Here is a 20,665-nt window from a genome sequence, read left to right as displayed (position 1 = left end):
TCCGGGTCAGTGGATTTTGCCTGAGGACGAACTTCACGTTTCTAGACAGTAAATGAGAGTTCTCACTAACCTATTGGTATAAATTGTGCATCTGAGCATAGTCTTACTTGACAGTATGACATGTTTTCAGATGCTGCTGTTTGAGATTTCCCATATTCTTTCTTATGCATTTCCTTCTGGCTTACCTGCACGTGTTTGAACCTTTTGGAGGAGGGAAAATGAGCTGTTTAGCTCAGCAGTCTTGCTGGCAGCGTAAAGTGAAAGGGAAGAAAATAAGAGACACAGTGATCAGCGTGCTACATCTTCTCTAAAGCTACAGACCTGTCATGCAGAGCTAAATCTGAGACAGTGCCAGGTTAACACTGGATGTGCCCCTATCTCTCCTTCTCTTGCCTTCAGTCCCCCTCTCCAAAGCCTGAAGTTGTTGACATCACGTTGACAGAGAGCAGGGCATTATCATTCAGAGTTGCATAAAAAGTTAATTTATATTGAGTAAAACCAATAAGACTCACTGCTCTGACATTTAATTTTCTTGGAAACTCTTCCTGTTGAATCAGGCAGGACCACATACATTTTCAAATGAAATACAGTGTTTGTACTACAATAACCTTGCATGGACAAGAATGAATAATTTAGAAATTACCAAGAGCCTATTTCCTGCCACATCCCTCCAACCCTAAATTTTTATGGGGCTACATTTCTGTTTGATGCCATGTGAAATTTTCATTTTATTCCCACCCGTTGTGTCAAAATGGTGTGCAAAATATTCTTCTATAAAAGGGGTTGCTATTTATGGCTGGGTCACTGGTTGGTGGTCCCCTATTCTTTCTGAGGCCACTTCTTCCTTTGACATCAAACCTTGGGGCTGAAAGTTGAGGATAAATAAATGGTGTCCCTTGAACTAGACACAGTCATAATAAACTCTCAGATGAAATGTCAGGTCTAAGCGAGTGTATTCTTCTACTTTCCAGTGTATGTTGATCAGCTCTCCAAAGCAGAGCAGTCATATTTCAGAGCTCACTTTATCTCCCTTCTCTTCTTACCATATTGAATGTCTGATTATAGGAGAGGTAGTAAATGGCTCCGTGAAAAGCAGGTTTAACCAGTGAGACGTAGGTCAAGACATCATCTTACTTTCCATGGCATATGATTGTGTACATGCATTTATGCATCCATCCATCCAAATCTGCCAAAGATGCCTCTATTCTTAGAGCATGAGTTGTTATAATTTCATACAAGAAGCTACTTCAAAAAGACTTATTCTTTGAAGTAATAGACACTATTCCAAGACGAATGAGTGTTCCAAAATCGCTGCACAAAGGAAACTAGCAAACAGTTCAGTTGGAATTGCCCCAGAACTAACACCCTGTCATGGGGGCAAAAGGATCTGGCAAGGCACACGAAGAGGCCTTAAAAAAACCAACCTTTCATGTTTGTTTACTGTACTGATATTTTTACTAAAATATCATTACAGATCACGTTGGGTTTTTAGGAATTTATGCTCTGTTAAAAAAAAAACAACAGTATGGGTTGCTATTAAATATATTAGTGCACCATTGAGACTGAATGGTTGAGAATTCAAAAGGCGGTTATGCTTTCCTACCATGCTTATTTCAACTATAATAAAATGTTTCTTTCAATTTTAGGTACTTGTATATGTCTATTATATTCTGTCATTGTTAAATTAGATCCTTATGCCATACTTACACATTATGATTAGAGCTGGTTCAAAACATTCCATCCAAAACTGACATGGAAATATTCTTAAACGTATATTTTGATGGGAAATGTTATATGATTTTCTTTTCACTGTAAAGAAAAAGGGGAAATGCCATATATGTTTATTAATTTTTTTCCTTTTTTTTTTTTTTTTTTACTTTTGTCACCGGGGGAGGCATGCTAGTATACACAGGGAAATAAGGAAAGACAAGCAGAAAACATAGCCATCATCTGCTATGTACATACGTAAACATACGTGTGCAATTCAAAATTGCAATAATGATTGCATTGCTTGTTATTTAATTTTTTGGCAGCTCAGGTGTTTATGTTCTCCTTAATTATGTGATCTTTTTTGATACAATAGGATGGGCCACAACCAAAATACACTGGTAGGGCACTGTGACCTGATTCTCAAAGCTCTTGTTCCTCACCCATCTTCAGTTTTCAAAAAGGCTGGTTTTGTGGACTGGATTCAGCATCTGCTGGAGTCAGAAGAGCACTATGTTGGTGTCCTTCATTGGCAATTATTTCCTCTCTGCTTTATAGATGTAGACTAGCCGGGAGCTGGGAGACAAAGCAGAATGTATGGGTTGTGGGCTGGGCTCATCTCTACTTATCTGACATCAAGTCAGCTGAATTTCCCCTAGAGATGGGCCAAAACTTAATTAGTCTGTTTTGACCTTTTTCTTCTTGCATATCCCTTGACCTGCTTAATCTTTACGGTCTCTTGAGGAAAGTTAGTAAAAGAGACCCTCTTTACAGTTAAGGTTTATCAAAGCCAAAACCCAATGTGTGAAATTTTCGTCAAAACAATTACAGGCACTTTCCTTCCTTAGCTCGCATCTTTAGTTCAGTGTAAATCAGATAACCGTGATGCACAATATTAAGCCTCCATTGTGGTAGTTTATTAAGGGTTATTTGTTTAGCTGGTTAAATGTGGTGTTTACTAAAGGGAAGATGATCTTGCAGTTAAAATGTTAGATTGAGATGTTTCCATCTCTACCGGATTTTCTTTAAAGTCATCTAGGGCCAGTGTAACGGTGTTTTCAGTGCTACAATACAGGTCTGTTTGACAGCAAGGCACTTGCTTGCATTTTTGAATACTCAAGCATCTTTATGAAACTGATATTTTGGCCTAGATTTCAGACATGCAGAGCATGCATACTCCTATTTGTTTACAGCTGATGCTTTCCATTCTTGAAAATTTGACCCAATCAATCAACCTTAGGAATACAGTACCATATTATAAGAGATGGAAAATCGTACCTTCTCTTTTGCACTCTTTTTTCTTCTCTACTTGAAATATTTACATTTAATCAAGCTGAATAATGTCAAAAGCCTGATTTCAGCTGCTTCACAAAAGTACCTGCTTTTCCAGCTCTCCAGTGTTTATTACAGTGCAGGCAGAGCTATTTGCTTGCCTGTTCTTTACATTAAGTCTTTTTTATTGTGTATCCTACACAATAGGAACAAGGGAACAGTTTAACACAGCTGCAGAGAAGTTAACCCCGTAAACCTTGAGATCCCTGTAGCTGGGGAAAGCACTGGGTGGGATTCCTTTGTACAGATGTTGGCATCCTCATTTTCAATGTTACGAGCTGAAATCAATGGTGGACCTTCAGCCCTCTGAAACTGAATGGAGAGAAGCAGCCCCGTATAAGGGGTGGGTCTCCTCCTTCCAACAGAGGCATTTTAAACAGGTCACAGGCATCAGGCTTCAGAGGAGCCAGTCTATGTGCTGTCTACAGAGGGAGTTTAGGTGAGTAAATCAAATGTCAGCATCCACATTGTGGACACCCTGAGGCAGGTGAGATGCCATGGGAGATCCTCCAGGGAAAACATGCCATCGTAAAAGTGATGTGGAAATGGAGCTTGTTTCTACGTCCATTCCCTGCTGTGATTGACAAGGAAGAACAAGCTATATTTTTTTGTTTTCCCAGAAGTTACAGAGATATCTTAACTAGTGTAGTTTTGTGTGCCAAGAAGGTCTTTTAGCAGGAGAGCTTCCAATGGTTATAAAGTTTTCCTGTCAATTTACACTGCTGAATGCTTCCTGGGCATAGTGCAGCATGTGACATTTTCATCGTGAACTCAATACAATATTAAAAGATTTTCTTTGGTTTCACTCCCATAAGACCCATAAAGAAAATTTTGAAAAATTACACAACTTAGTCTTAAATCTATCATATTTCTTTTAAAAAAAAAAAAGTCCTTCAAGAGGACAGTGAAAGGTTCTTTTCACTAAGGACTATTTCTTTACAACTTTCTTGACCCAGTTGTTTCACTTTTTTTTTTTTATGTTGCAATGTGAAAGATGATCCTCCCCCAAACTCAGAGAAGTTGGACTCTTTTTCTTCAGACAGTTAGCAAAAATACCATGTTTCAAGCTGTGCAATAAAATTTCATCATCAAAGATAAGTTTCAAATGGCCATTAGTAACTGAAAAGAAAGAACTATAATGGTAATATTTGTGTAGCTAGACCATAACGTATTATTATTAGTTTTCCAGTTGAAGTAAATTTACAGAGCACATATTTGCGTATGTGAGATTTCCCGAAAGAGGTTTGAATGGCTCAGTTATGTGTCGTATGTCTCGTATTACTGTTAGATAATAGAGATTTTCATGTTATTCAAGTGGCAGAAGTCACTTCCTCCACCTGGAAAACGGCACCCTGGTACCGTTAGAAAAAAATTGCCTTTTTAAGCAACAGAAGACAAATGGGCACCCAGAAGACCTTCTGTGGCAACAGATTTGTTGTAAGGTTAAAAGTATCTAATGGCATTCTATAGTGCCTTAAAATGACTAGTGTCACAATCAAGTGTTAGGTTGTTGCAGAAAATAGACACTGAGCTGACGCTGCCAAATCTTTCATCTTTGATGTATAATAACTTGATAACAGTAACCAGATGGTTAATTCATTTGGAACTAATTGACAAAATTGGAAAAGTATTTTTATGTGTGGTATAACTGCAACAAAATAATACCTAACTAATAAGCAGTGTAGCTTAAGTAATGGTGTAGGAGAAAAGTGGAGCAAAGGAACTTACATAAATGCTACTGGATCCAGATTCAACCATATAAAAGTTTTAAAATGCGCACAAAATTTTTCCCCTCTCCACCCCTAATGTGTATTAATGACCAAATTCTAATATTCCCTATAGCTGCTAAGTCAGTTTGATCCTTATGAAGATGTTAGCTTCTCAGAGCTCCACAAAGATGAATGATAACAAGGACAAGCTGCTGCTTCGTATACTACAAGTGGACAGACAGACACAGAGACAGTCGTGTCTGTGCACCCATGGGAATAGGAAGCAACCAGAACAACTGATGTTCAGACTTCTCTCCCACTGGAGCTGCCTTCAAAAGTATTTGCTAATAGTAGATAATTAAGAACAAAATCAAGAAGTAGTGCCTTGCACTATCAATGGTGTGTGAAGTACATTCAATAGCCTAGTGCTTTATAGTTATTCCAGTCTCCATCTCTGGGACTTCTCAGTTATAAACAGCGAAGACAGTAACGCTGTCTGTCACAGCTTTTCCCAAAAGGTCATGGGGCTCAAGCTTGCTGGAGGGCAGGCACACATCAAAGCAGGGAAGTCTCACGTTAAATGACCTTTCGCTTACACGCTGGTATTTTTCCTCTCAGTTTTCCCTACCCTTTCAATGCTTGCCCTTGGCTGTTTCAGTGATTGTTCATAAGATTACCACAGACATCAAGGCATTTGACAGCCAAAGGCAACAGCAGTGTTACCTGGCCTTTTCAGACTGAGTTCTTCCCCTGGCCATGGTCACCTGGACATGAGGTTCTTCATGCCCATCTATTTTTATGACAGTGAACACCAAGAGTGTAAGTCTTTCCTCTCTCCCCCTTTCATCAACATGCCCCAGGTTCGACATGTGAATGAAGGAAGACGATGAAGAATGAGTTAGCTGACAATGTCCTCCACTCACCATGCTAATGACAGTAGCCTTTAAGCGATCATCTAGCCTAGATGATGATGTTCGTGGAGACACTGTTGCAGTTGGGAGGAGGCCTGTGGGGACACAGTCATTTGAACTATTATGTTAGCAGAGAAGGGAGGATTGGGATTTCAAAAGTTCATGATGAAGCAGGGAAACTGGGGAAGAGGGAGCAGTTACTGTCAGGTTTTCCTTGTGTATTGACACTGCTTTCTCGTGTGTTTTTCTTGATTTGTGTTTATCTCTGTGGTAATGGGAAGGTATGGATTCAAACACCAATACAAGAATAACCACAACCAGGCTTAGGCCCAGTGGGGATTGTAGATGCTCTTCACCTGAATGCAGAGAGAAGAGAGGCTTTGGGGTTGTTGTTTTTGGTTTGGTTTTTGTTGTTTTTTTTTCTGGATGGTATGAGATTCTCGGCTTCTAAGTCCACATTACATAGGATGCAAGTCTTGTGTATGCAGAAAAGCATGGTAGTATCTCTAGTTCAGCTCCTACCTGACTATTCCTTATGCAGGTGTGACAGGTCTACACAATGCCAGCAAGACGGGTTCTGATCAGCTGTGATATCCTGAGGGTAGACCCTACTCTTTGGAGACCTTAGGGTGTACACTTTTGAGGATAATTGTGGAAGTAGGTGTGAATTGCTCTTGCTTAGATCTGCAAAGAGGAATCCATTCCAAAGAGTGCTAAAAGATCTAAGTATAAAGGGGACATAAATATAAAAAATGCTGCACTCGGGATGTTATGAAGAAAGATGGTAACGATGGGTTTCATGTTCCAAGCAGCGGGAAATAAATCACAGCAATGTGGCACATGTTGAACAAGAACACAGAATTCTTGCTCAGAGGAGTCTTATTGCTGCAAGTTAATCATGTTTTTATTAGCATACCCTGAAGCTTTTTGGGATATAAATTTTGCAAAATAACAGCTGGATTGTGGAAGTAGGCCATTGAATTAAGAAACAAATCACACAAGCTTGAAAACACAAAGTTGCACTTGAGCCCTGTGTAGTCCAGAAGAGTACATCTGCTTCCTTTTATGAGGCACACTTGAATACCCTCAAAGTGACTAACCTGCGGGAAGCAGCAGGTGAAGACCTTGGTGGTGGAATTTATGCTAGGTGAGTAACTCCTGGGGGAGTCACAGCTCTCTGAGTTGTAAGTGAGGAACCTCTGCTGTTGCTGTCTTGTAAGGTGTTCGTTGAACATCACAGGACGGTACAGTACTAAACGGATCAAGGCTATGTTTCCTTGATTGGGGATTCAACAATGACTGGAGATGGAAGAACTTCTAGGTGTGTCTTCTTTTCCTCTTTCGTTTTCTGCAGAGCCAAGAATAATATAGTTGAGAACTGTCAGTGATGTAGCTTTTTCTTCTTTCCAGAATCATCCATAGAGGAGAGAAGGCAGTCAGAAATAACATATAGTTTGGGCGCTTCATGGGATGGAAGCGGCGTGTCTTTTGTCTATTTCCTCTTTTTTTCCATTACTGTTTTTCCACCTTCTTTATTTCAGTCTCCTGGTTTCTGTTTGACGGATTCACAAAGAAAAAGGGTTCTCCATTGACTGTTAGCTTTGCCTCAATGTTCATCTTCTGTTCTTCTCCATTTCTTCTTTAATTTGAGGCACCATTGGTATTTCTTTTTTCCCGTCAGACATAATGAATGGATGGGAGCTGTCAGCTCTTTGGACTCTTTTGTCTTCTATTTATCATTATGTCTTCATTGTTCTCTTTAATTTAGCTGTGACGTTGAGGGGATCACTTACTGCAAAAGACAATATTGCTGGCTGTCCATAGGGATTTCACACATCTATTCATCATCCTGTGTAAGACAAACTACATGTGAAATATTGTGCACTAAAAAGGGCAAAATATGTAAGTCCATTTCAGACACCAAATGCTTAGCCGATATTTTCAAACACAGGTATCTGAGGCTAGGCATGTGACACCTTTTCTGAATACAAATTTCTACTAATTTAACTATTGAAGATGAGCCTTTCTGAATTGAAATTGATTTGAGTACAAACTTGCACTAGCTTTATTACTTTGTTTCAAAATATATCAGTAGGTACACCAATATGAATTACAATACAGAAAAAAATCAGAAGTCATAACTAAACCTTTATTTCCTGGTTTTCAGAAGAGAGACTGTGGGTGTTCAGAGTAATTGGGAATATGCCCATTTACTTGGAGACCTAAATATGGATCTAGGAAATTAAGGTTAAGATTTTTTTTTTTTAATTTAAAAAAACCCAAAAACAAACAAACAAACAAAAAACCAAACCAAACCAAAACAAAAAAAAACACCCCAAAAAAACCCAAAAAACCCAAACAACTTATAAAAGATGTGGTATATTTGTAACAGGTAATTCCCTCATACTCAGAATGGCTTATCAAATATTAAAGCACAGTATGTTTTATAATTAATATTTTGGAGAAGTATACTCCCAAGAAAACTCAGGGAAGTGTTAAAAAAATAGAGTGAGGATAAAATGGGTACAAAACTGAGGTACCTAGATTAGATTTTCGATTATTAAAGTTTAATGCACATTTCCAAATCTATTTTTTTCCAGGACCATTTTTGTTTCTGTTCACTCTCGTATTTTTTTCTTCTTGTAAGTGACCATGTATTTAAAACAGGTGGCAATACTCTGGTTTTACATTAACCTGACCAAGGTCAGGAACTGGCTGTGTGTCTGCATTTTCCATCTGCTTGTGCACAACTCTCTTAATCTATTAGTGCCTAAAACTGCATGCTCAAATACTTATGAAAACATGGGTTGGTGAACTGGAGCACTCTCAGCTACCAGCCACTCAATATGTAACCTTTCTTGCTTGCAATAAATAAATGTATTTATCACAGCAGACCTGCAAAAGATTTTCATAAGCTAAAGACTACAAAAACCTGGTACTTCCAGGAAAAGAACTTTTGGATTAGGTGTGCCTGCATGGCCATGGTATAGTACTGTGATGGCTGGACATGGGTTGATACTCAGAAAGGAGGTTTCCTCTGCAGCTTTTCAAAAGCCTGACCATGAATCTTTGCTTTCTCTTCTTAGAGATACTGAAGATTTTCCATGATTGAACTGTGATTGGAAGCTGCTGAAATTAGTATTAGTGTTGAAACTGTGGCAACTTCAGAAGCTGTTATATACAATGGGTGTATATTTGTTCTATTAGAATAATAATAATAATAATAATAATAATAATAATATATAATATAATATATAATATATTATATTATATATTATTATTATTATTACTACTACTACTACTACTACTACTACTACTACTACTCCTCTGCCCTTCATTGCCATGTCTCATAAATGTCATAGTAGTAAGTGACTGGGTGATAAAATGGCAGATGAAATTCAGTGCTGATAATTGCAAAGTCACACACACAGGTGAAAAAGAGTCCTAGCTCTACATACCTGAGGATGGACTCCAGGTGAGTTATTGCCATTCAGGGATTTGTAGCAGGCAGCTTTATAAAACAGTGGAGTAAAGCTCAGCAGCACTCAAAAAGGAAAAGAGAATCATAGGCAGAATTGGGAACGAAGTAGGGAAGAAATAGGAAACATCACTGTCCAATACGAAAATCTAATACACACCCAAATTTTGATGGCTGCCTGCAATTTTGTTCCCTAATCCTCAGATCCAAACTGAAAGGGATATGTACAGCTTAAGGCATGATGATTATCAGACATAGGATATATCTTCTGTCTGGAAGAAACAAAAATATAAGAATTCCTCAGCTTGAAAAAGAGATTCTAAATGATCTAACGAAAGACTAAAATTGTGTATGACACAGAGGAGATAAGGAATAATTATTGTCAAGTTAAAAAAACCATGGCAGCTCAGATACTGTATTCAGCTCAGGGCTGCTGGAAGTAGAGCAAGCTATGCCAGGGAGTAAGGATTGCTTTACACTCATGTTGTTTCACGTGTTATTTCCCTACGGTCCTGCTAGCAGCTAATGTTAAAGACAGGGTAATGGGCTCACTGGAGCTTTCACCTGGGTAGGAGCAGTAGTGGTTCCTCTGTTCTTATGTCAGGTCTTGATTCAGGCACTTAATGGGATGATGGTTCATCTGCCTGAACTTTGTGCAGCATTGATAGTGGTTGCAAGCAGTCTCTGTCTTTGGAAAACCATCGTTGGTGTGATTTGGCTTCCAAATGTATACAAATAAATCTCATAAAATGTCTCTTGCCTTACAATATCTGTGAAATAAATCCTTGATTTGCATGCATTTCCTGTACACAAGAAGTGAGGTATTAAAAATTATGGAAAGTTTAATTGCAATATTTTCCACTCGTGTTTAAATTTAACCCTAAGTCACACCGAGGACTTTGAAGAAATTGAGAGGTTGTAAACTCATGGCACCATTTGGTTTATACATCTTCACTGAGTTCTCTATGTATAATTTTATGGCCTTGTAGCCATTATCAAAAAGATAAATCTTCTAAACAAGGCAACAGAAGAACACAGTGAAAGTTTTCCAGTGCTAATCTTTGTTTCTTTCCCCATAGGCACACTAGTTCCTATTTCTTAGCATGGGGTGAATTATCCTAAGAGACCTGTCTAAATAAATACATATAGAAAAGCATACAGTTTGTTTTAGCCACAATACCAGAATTTATAAGCAAATACCTTTATATATTATGGGTAGCATTAACATGGATATGGAAGAGAAATATGAAAAAATTGTTGTTCACAGCCAAAAACTGTATCATATCACAGTTGCCAAGCACAGTTCAAATTCTACAAAGTAAATAATGTGGATTTAGGGTTGCAATTTCAGGTTCTCCCTTTTTTCCATTGTATTTTTATGACTTCAGATGGGTCAGTGCTTATAAATCCTGTTTTGACACAAACTTACAAGCAGAGCCCTTGGGGATATGGAATCTACACTGTCAGTGGCTTATCTGGTTTTCGTCCTTTCCTGCGTATATTTTTATTAATATCTTAATGGATGCTAAACATAGACTTTTTGTATATGCATCTTTGAAAAGTGCTGTAATAGACTATATAATGTCTATTTATGCATAAAGACTGAGGGTTTTTTACTATGTTTGCTTTGTTGTTTGGTAAACCTTAAGGTGAAAGGGATGAACAGGTGTCCCTCACCAAGTTTTCATGATCAAACAATGGCATGAGTCTAATTCTGATTTTGATTAAAAAGTAGTAAATTAATTCACAGATGATTGCTTTCATTTAGGAGAAAACACCTTGCAAATACTGACATTTCTGCAAGTTACTCAGATGTTTTTAAGGTCCAGTTTTAAATGGAAAGTCAAGAGTGGGAGAATCCAAAACCACTGTGTGTGTTTGTGTACATAAATTTTTGTATCTAATAACTTAACGAAAGATGCTCAGGTTTTGTTACAGAACACAGGCAAGAAAAGTCACGATCCTTTTGAGGCTTCCACATTAAAGCCAAGCATAGTTCTGTTTTCACAAACTCTTCAGCATTTATTCAGTCCAAAGGTGTTATTCATTGGTTTGACTTGTTTATCTTATGTCTTCAAGATTGCATTTTAAATAAGCTCTGAAAGATTTATATGGGGGCATGTTAAAATGACTCAGAAATGTCCCCAGGAGTTCAGAAGATTAAATTATGTTGAACTGAAAACTAGAGGATACTACATGCTGTTCAATATTGACAAGAGGCATTTTAGGAGGATGATCTCAGTGTCCTGTCTTTCAAAGTTGGTTATGAATCTTTAGCAAATGCTTTTTTACGGAATGAAGAGCTTAAATGCTGTGTTGTCTTTGGGTACTCAGTGAGACATAACTCACAGCAGTGCTTTGGGACTACATTTGCTTTTCACTTCTGATTTATGCATTTATTTCCCTCACAATGCAAATAATTAGTATCAGCATAATTGGAATTTATTTTTTCATAATATTTTTAAAACTGAGGTGAAAAATACGTGACAAGTATTTGAATATACCATCTGAGGACACATAAAATGTCGTTAGTCACTCCCCAAATGGGCAAAGGTGGGGAGATGGGGTGGTCAGATATTTTTGCCACATCCCATTTTCAGACAGCAGTTACAAGAATTATGAGATTCCCTTCTACACCAAGATAGTTCAGTTTAGGAGAAAGAGAAAGTTTCCAGGGACATAGAGAAGATTCTCCAGTTGCTGCAGCTCTAGCTGCAGCCCAGGTGGCTGGTGGGGTAGGTCAGGAGGTGATATAAGCTACAATAGCTGCATAACATGAAGCTAAAAATTGCCAGGACAAAGCTGCCTTCTGTGCCACCATTTCAGCACAGTTTGGGATCTCCCCCCTTTGGCACCATTGAAGTTTTGATTGGGAAAGGACGGTGGATTTTCTCCTCGTTGTAATTCTTGAGGGATGTGAAAAGGTCAGACAGACTCAGGGAGGAGACTCCTGCCTGGTAGTGTCCACATCTTGTGTTTGCTCTTCCAGTGAGGATCCTTTCTCCAAACCAAAAAGACTCTTGTGAGATTGATTTTATCGAGTAACAGACACGATGTGAAAGTAATTCTCAGTGCGTGTATTTTGTATACTCTTGAGAATTTTTCCCCTTTTTGGCCATAGCTCTACCCTTCACTGCCAAGCTGTTGGAGAGCACGGCTAACACAAGCAAAGCACAGTTAGGCAGTTTCCCATTGCTAATCAATACAATTTTCCTGTGAAGCTTCATCTTTCTTTGTAATCAACAGGTATAACAATAGAACATATATAGTAATAAGTCATTTTCTTCTCTTGATTTCTTTGACAGAATCATGAATAAACTGGCAGACCAGCAGGACCACATGATACCATGAAGAGAAGCTTACAGGTCCTCTATTGCCAACTGTTTAGTAAGTAATTTTTTTTTTTTTCTGTAAGAAAGGAAGTATTCAAATCCATACATAAGATATTTATGCAGGGCACAATTCAGGGAGATACTTAACCGTGTGCCTTGCTTGAGGTACCTGGAGGAACCATATGGAAGTTAAATTATCTTGTTCACTGAGGTATTTGGAATGTATTAAAAAAACGAGTTGAAGTATCAGCTGATTCTGCAGAGTCTTGTGCAAGAATAAAAGTGATTTGCTGTGCCGTGCAACTGTGAACACCCTCAGAAAAATGAGATGCAGAAGCAGAGGAGGATGGTGGTTGGAAGAAATAATGCAACGTTTTTGTAATCATGGTTTTTGTCTAGTTCTCAGTGGACAAAAGGGATACATCCCATATAGCATGTCTGGTGGTGGTCTCTCAATAAAAGATCTACGAGTGAGGGAAGGGAGCCCCAGATTTACACAGCCTTAAATTCTATGTCACCTTCTGAGATTACTAGTTTCTTTTTTCTAAGTTTTGGCTTGCAGAAGAGTCATCCAGTATGAAAGTCCAGCAAAATGACTCAGGTGAAATTTAGACTGTGTAGATGGGAGCTGCCTCCCCTATTCATGGCAGTAAAGCAAGGTTTGAGGTGAAAAACCACACTGACACTGTTCAGGCATTTCTGTAGACTGACAATTTTCAGTGTCAACATCACAAGCAACAACTTTTCTTCAAAATCTTAGAGTTTAAAATAAGAACAGACAAAATGTAAGTGTAATCGGTCTGGTCATATGTTTTACAAGAATCTAAAAAAGGGTTTTTTATGTTGTTTCTTCAGCAGAATTTCTCACTTAAAGATAGGTATTATAGTACACAACTTTGTATGGATTTCTCTTATTCTGGTCCAAGCAAGACAGAAACCTGAAAATCATGCTTAGTATGCATGGAATGAGCAATGCGAGGACCATTGCTTTTATTGGCATGTGTGAAAATTAAGTCTAACAAATATTTTATGGACTGTTACAGAAATCTGGTTAATACCATATCTTTGCTTTACTTATTACCATCAGGTTATAAAGCGAGAAATTTCTTTTTAGTTGCTAGATTGGCTGGTGTTCCTATTCTTATTTACAGCTTCTCCTATGACAAAGGAGAAATTCAGCTGTGTCTTCATGGCATCTGAGGGGGAACTCCAGAGGTGCACGCAAGACCATTTTGCTCTAATGAGCATAAAGCTAGGCCAGATGTGCCTAGGCGACCTGCTGGGCCTACCTTTGGCTCCCAGAGGCTGGGTGCCTGGCTGGCGTGCAAAGGGGAGGACTGTAACCAGAAACCCACTGACAGCAGTGGGGGCTGTGGTAGTGTTACAATAGCTAAGGAACCAGAATACTTTACATCACGTTTTGACATGTTTCTGCATGTTGAATAGTAACTTAATCCTAAATGATCTCAATTGCTGGAGCAACATTATGTTCATTGTAATGAAATGGTGAAACCGAACTGTATGAATACATTTCTATCAACATGGTAGGAAAAAAAGGAGGGTATATTCTACATCCAATCTATCACAGTGTTGGATCTTTCTGTAATTTTTATTTTTTTTAATATCGTGCTTCCCTGCTTGGCAGCATTCCCCATTGCTATCTCTGGTGCTTTAAACTGTATTTTTCAGGGTAATATGTTGAAGATATAGGCAGCAAATAGAGGAACACTGAAAATCAAGAGGGAAAGACTGAGCAAACTCTCTATATATATACACACGCACACACACACACATATAGTATGAATAGGAAACAATATTGTGAACTCCATGATGTAATTTGAGAAGATGGATTCTGAACATACTATTTCTACTGACAGATAAACAAACTGCTTTATTTCTCTGAGTGCAGCAAAGATGTGTACTAAATGTAGTTATTAACAAATGCAACAGCTATAGATATGTAAGAGATCTTTTGGGCATCTGGAATGAGTTTTTTCACTGGCTGGTTGGTTGGCTGGTTTGTAAGAAGCCTATGGCAAGATCCACCAAGTTACTTAATTCCTATTGAATCAGTTTTCTTTTAGATGCCCTGTAGGTGTGTTACTTCAGCTTACTTTTTCCCCAGTTACACCATAATAGTGAAAACAATCTCCAGAGAGCGCATTCTGCAACCAAGGAAGAGGAAATTACTTCAATGTGTTTCCTGTAACTGTTCTTTATGCTATAAGAGGGGCCTGCAGCATGGTCTTAGTTGTTTCATTTTCACAAGAGGGAAAATTGCTGCCACTATACAGAGAAGGAAAAAACCAAACCTTCAGAGAAAGTGTCAGGAGAGGATGTTCTTTGGGCTGATTCACCAATGTCCTATGCCTGCCTGCCTGCCTTCCTCATCTGCAACTGCAACAGCTGGGTCCATGGTGCCGCCTCTCTGATGTGACAGCATTTTCATCTTGTCTGCTATGTTATGAGTGATTAATTGAGGCTCAGGGCTATAGAGAGAAGTGCCCTATGTATGGACTCTTGTGAGTCAAAAAACTGAGATGGCTTGAGCAAAGTGTTGGTGGGTTTTTTTAGAAACAGTGATCAGCTGGAGAGACAAAACTCTGTCTGTGCTTGTGTGAGTGTGCCTGTGGCTAAGCAATGTAGGAAGAAGCAGTTTCATCCCCAAACTGGTCCGTTGCTATGGGATTTGTCACGTCTTGGTTGAGTCCCAGCTGTGCCACTGGGCCGGTACTGGCTACACCCTTCTGTGTATTTATGTCCACCACTGTTCATTTGTGCTGTGTTCAGCTGTGTCCGTGCAGTGTCTGAGACAGTGGGACCCTCGTACTTGTGAGGACTGCTTGGCTTTGGGGCTAGAAGAAAAGACTTATGTCTGATTTACAGACTAGTGGGATTTGTTAGCCATATTTTTTAAAGTCAGGCCCATATCTAAATAAGGTTTTAAATGTAGCATATGTCTTTTTTTTTTTTTTTTGTGAATTTTAGATGAGTTATGTAATCAGTCTATTGCCATCCATATTCTTCTGCTGTGCTTTCCAAAAAGAGCATATTCCATCCATTTATGCTGATCAAGAATAGTATGTGAAAATGGCACTGGCAGCAGCTGCTCTTTTGAATATGGTTGTAGCTGGCTTGAATCTGATCCCAGTTGTCAAGAGGTAGACTTTGTAAAAATTGCAGTGCTACATTTGGCCCAGGACAGGGGCTCTGGGTGATGCTACTTTACTTCTAGTCATTCATAATTTATGAATGAGTGATTAAACATGTGGTGTAACTGTAAAGAAGCAGTGCTTTCAAACTGTATCTTCAAAGATTCTATGTAATCTGAAATCTCTAAGACATTAAAAAAAAAAACATAAAAAAGATTAAAACAAAAAATTTGGAAGAGGTTTCTTAGTGAGAGCTCTTTGAAGTCACTAGCTAGATTGAGTTGATGAGGACCAATTAAAGCAAAACATGTGTCCACAATTTGCTGCCATTTGTTCTAGGCCCATCTTTATGGATGAAGTTTGTTGCCTCTGTAATGATGAAGATGCAAATGCCTTTCCCATGAGGCTGAGCGATCTCCATTTTTTATAAAGACCTAATGTGATGATTTAAGCCCTACAGCATGAGCCACAATATGTCTGCATTTTCTGTAATAAAACATGCACACTATAATTTACCATGCATGCACTGTTCACTAAGGGCTTCCAAGTTGCATATAAACGAGAGAAAAATGTGGAGAAAGGTAACTGGTGAAGCCCTTGGCACACGAGCTGTATACGAGACTTTCTTCTCCAGACGTTTATTTTCCTGAAAAATGGAAGGACTTTTATTTTCTGTTTACTTACAGCACCAGCGTCTGTATGAGGACCTGTCACCCATAGCATCTGGAAATAAATGCCAGTCTGAGTGTTTCTTCATGCCATTATCACTTACTGCGTTCCCGAGCATCACTCTTTCATCTCTGAGGCCTGGCACAATGCCCAGTAATATCAATAGAAAGAGTCTCCTATGTACAGGCTTGCACCACTCTGTAGCAAACAGCAAAAACGGCAGTGAGTGGCCATGCCTTATAATACAGGCTGCCACAGATCTTTGTATCCCCTTGCTGTGGATGCCACTCACCTTCCTTGGTTTTAACTGGCAGCCTGACTGCCTTTCAGTTAAGTCTCTTGCGGTGAAGTTCACCCTGTAGAAAGGGTTAGCACAAGCCAGTGCTCCGTTTGAGTTTGAAGCAAGTCCAGGGGCTCATCCCTCTTTTCATAAATATTTGATAAGCAATGTGAGTTTGTCAAATTCCTGGTTTAGAGAAGACCCAATTCTCAGTGCCTTCTGCAAGGTGCTGAGCAGCATTATCTCCTAATGCCTATTGCCTCTAATAGGAACCAACACCCACCGACTCCTGTTTCTATTGCCAAGTACCATCTGTGAATAATTACATGGTATTAATAAGATGGTATGCTCGTTTATACAATTATACGTGGCTCATTTATAGCAAGTGGGGAGGCATGGTAACAGTACAAAAAAGACTACTGCCAGAAGCAGGGGAATAACCTGTTCTCTGTCCATAGTATTAGATAAAACATGAAGAAATGGATTTCTACAGCAGGAAACTTGATGTTAGACATGAGGCAAAAATGCTTTAGCAGGTTACAACATTGAAATGCTAGAACGGGCTAGTCAGGAGGATTTTGGTCTGCCACTGAAGCACCAAATGGAAAAACACATCTCTCGGGGGAGACAGAGGTCATCTAGATGATTTCAAAAGCTCCCATCAAACCCTCTGATCCTGTGACCACTAGGTACTCTGTCTTTAGTGCAAATGAGCCTCCTTGCTTTGACAGAGGGCTCTCAGTTTTCATGAGCTATGTATAATTAATCCACGTGATAGAAATGTACAGCTGATGTATGCTTAAAGCTACTGGGGATCACTTGATAAAGATCAGCAGAGTCTCATCCTATCATTCACGAGGATTCACAGAGAGAAAAGAAAGTAACATTTTTGTGCTCTGTTAGGGTGGTAGGTGTTAGCTTCAGCAAAGAGAGCAGCAGGGAGTCGTTATGCAGCAACAGATTCCATCTCATTTGCTTAAAAATTAGAAAGGTAAACAGCCTCTGGATATGCAGTGTTTCATGTACAAAGCTTTTTGGGATACTCACTGGGCTGAAGCATTTGTATTTGAGAGTCACGTGGCTTGGTAACAGACTGCCCATCGGGCAGCTCACAGCAAGCAGTCCACCAACACTTGGTTTTCCCAGAGTTCAATTAAAGGTTGTAGCTTCAGCTTCTCAGCAAAAACTTAGCCTTCTTGAAATAAGCTGCAACTTTCTATTTTGTGATCCCTTCCTGGAAAACAGACCTTTTTAAAGAGAGCTTTAAGAGCAAACTGATGCACCTTATAAAGAAACTAAATTGAATATGCAGTTTCTTATCAGATGTAAGCTCCAGAGTCCTTGATGTGCCCTTTAGTGAGATTTCAGCAGCACACACGCAAGACAGCATGTTCCCGCTCGCTGCCTGGATAAGCACAACTCTGTGAATTGGACGGCTCTTGTGATTCTAAACCTGAGATAGTTCCCATGAATAGTTTGCAATATTTATTTTAAATTTGCTGGTTCCATGAACATTCTTGCCCTTAAAGACATTACAGTTTGGTAGCATTTCACAGATTGCACAAACTCATTAAAGAGTTTGAGGTACATCTATTGGGGAAGGAGTATTCTGCCTTGTTCTGCCAAGAGCAGATACAAACTTAGGACATAGCAACCCTCCCAAACAGCTGACATATTGTGAAAACTTCTCCACTGTTCTTGCAGATTTGCTGAAACACAGAAAGATGTGGAATAGACCCAGGGCTATAGAATTTCAGGTCATGGTTTAAGTCCTTGACACTGAATTTGGGATAAAAAGCCAACAGACAGTTACATTATTGTATTTGCTTTTCCTAATGGCAAGCAAGCAATTTGTGCCTTTGCACATATCATTTGATAGTGTGATTATGTTCTTGGCATTAAGTAGCCTCAATTTTATGCTTATACTGGTACTATTTGCACTAGAACCCCATAGATTTTTCAAAATTAATGAGAACATGGAGAACTTCCTGGTGTTCATATGCATCAAGCATTCACACACCAGTTGTGGGACATTCTGGTAACGATGTCCATGACCATTATGCTAGAATACCAAGAGATATTAAATATATACATATAAATATGGATGTTTACCCAAGTTGGAAAATGCTGCAAGGATTTGGTTTTAAAATTCCTTTCTGTCTTGTCAAAACAATGATTTGATAGGTCAAAAATGAATCCACAATATTATTTCCATCTTATGTTGTGAATTATTTGTGTTTTGGACCTGAAGCAATCCCCATTGTACGACAATATATCTGTCTAATCTTCTATTTTAGATTCAGTATTGTTTGCCTCAAGCCTTGAGAGAGAGGTTTTAGAGGGAAAGTGAATAGGCAGGAGTACAAATTTGACTTTTCTCCATTTTCCCTTTCAAAAGTCTATTCATCCATCTCTAATAGAAATGAAACTTCAGGAACAAAGACCTAGCAGCTTGTGCAATTTCATGCATGTGTCTTTGAGACTCAGCGTCAGGTCAAGTGGAGGAAGAAACGTTACTGATAGGCAGACAGGAGCCTAGCAACCATGAAATATTGGTCCTGTTGAGTTCAGTGGCAAAACTCCCATTGACTTTAGTAGGATTGGGATTTTACTCCCAGCCTTCATGTTCCCAGCTTGCTTTGATATGTTGCATTATAAAACAAAAATATCCTGTCAAACTTTTATTTCCTTCCGCAAAGCCTCCTTTTCTTGCTGGCTGTGCCTAAGAGACATTGGTATGTTTTTGACAATATTGCAATCAACCCTAATCCAGAAAAGGCAGTCAAATATGTAAATAGAGCTCTTAGCACCAGGCAGACTGCTCCGACAGCAGCCACTAGCCATAGGCTTGCATCTCTGTTGGACTGTGTTCCAGTAATTTGACATAAGAAAATTTTTATGTCAGCACGCATGCTGGTGTCTAATGTCTGTGAATTATCCAATGCTTGTGACAGTGTTCCTAACGAGAAAGACAGAAAAATGGCTAACTGTTAGATACTTAATATACATTGTTATCTGATAGTCCCCCACGTGTGAACTGCCATGCACATGGATGTGTACCATTGGTATCAGTAATACAGTGATATTTATACCGCAGTGTTAGGTGCTGGAACTTTTATATGTTAAAAATGTCTTTGACTTTTTGCAAAGCCTTTGAACTCTTCTCCCTCCACCCACCCCTTGGCACTCTACATCCCATTGTTTTTGAACAAGGAAGACCTAACTGTGGAGGTTATGCCAGCTTTGGTCAGTCATGTAAGTGTCCATTGTAGCTTACTGAGGGCTGTGTAAATAATTTAGAAGAAATACTTATAAAACCAAGCTCATTGCTGGCTGTGGAAACAGTCTGGAAGAAATACATATAAAACCAAGTGTCATCCAACTTGGCAGCATGTGATGGGTATTATCCTTGTCCCATCTGTAAATAGCAAGTATATAGATGTCCTCTCCAGTTCTACAGTAGATCTCCAAAGAACCCAAGTGCCAATATTTAAGTACATTCAACTCAATGAAAGACTTCAAAACTCCACCTGCAAAAAAACTTGCTGTGAAACATCATCTAAGTTAGCCTTTGGAATAAAGCCATTGCTTTGCAAAGCGGTGCATCCGGCTGGTCTTTATGTTGAAGATAGGCATCTGCAAAACTTCCTTGACAAATCAAGGCCTATACATAATTGGTATGAATGTATTGTTTTGTAGTACGTTATCGGTTTAAACTGTGTATATCCTCTAATGCCTGAAATCTCAAGGGCAGGATGTGTTCCCAAGGTCTGGAAAAAGCCTGCACCCTCATTTCACATGATTTTTTTCCCCACATTATTTTTGGATAAAAGGAAGATGTTTGTTTTATGTCCCACAAAAGATGTTTGAGAAGTGACCTTGACAGGAAGAATACTCTACCCCTGCTATAGTAACCTAAAACCACATCCCTTCAGCTGGAGAAGGCAAGGGAACCGCAACCCAAGGCGGGGTCCCCGTGCTGGCTCGTGTGTCCATTGGAATGTGTGCCACAAGGGCCCAGAAGGAACCCACCACTTCAGGTTTTGAAGGAATAGTGCTGTGTAGCCCCACCAGCTCTCCCATCACTGAGCTTTT

The 20,665-nt window shown here is 39.1% G+C and overlaps 1 protein-coding gene across 4 annotated transcripts in view; it reads left to right on the top strand.

Annotated features, from left to right (window-relative positions):
- Nucleotides 1-20,665, top strand: part of TMEM108 (transmembrane protein 108) — a 201,852-nt gene that overhangs the window by 102,216 nt on the left and 78,971 nt on the right. For all 4 annotated transcript variants that reach the window (XM_087769685.1, XM_087769732.1, XM_087769726.1 and 1 more), the window contains exon 3: nucleotides 12,443-12,524. In XM_087769685.1, the coding sequence (XP_087625811.1) occupies nucleotides 12,485-12,524 (40 nt within the window). In that variant the 5' untranslated portion in view covers nucleotides 12,443-12,484. The remainder of the gene's footprint in view (nucleotides 1-12,442; nucleotides 12,525-20,665) is intronic.

This window comes from Nipponia nippon, unplaced genomic scaffold (genome assembly GCF_047370975.1).
Source record: "Nipponia nippon isolate SJK-2023a ecotype South Korea unplaced genomic scaffold, ASM4737097v1 scaffold_1, whole genome shotgun sequence".
In the NCBI taxonomy this organism is placed as follows: Eukaryota; Metazoa; Chordata; class Aves; order Pelecaniformes; family Threskiornithidae; genus Nipponia; species Nipponia nippon.
This window is presented reverse-complemented; position numbering and strand designations above follow the sequence as displayed.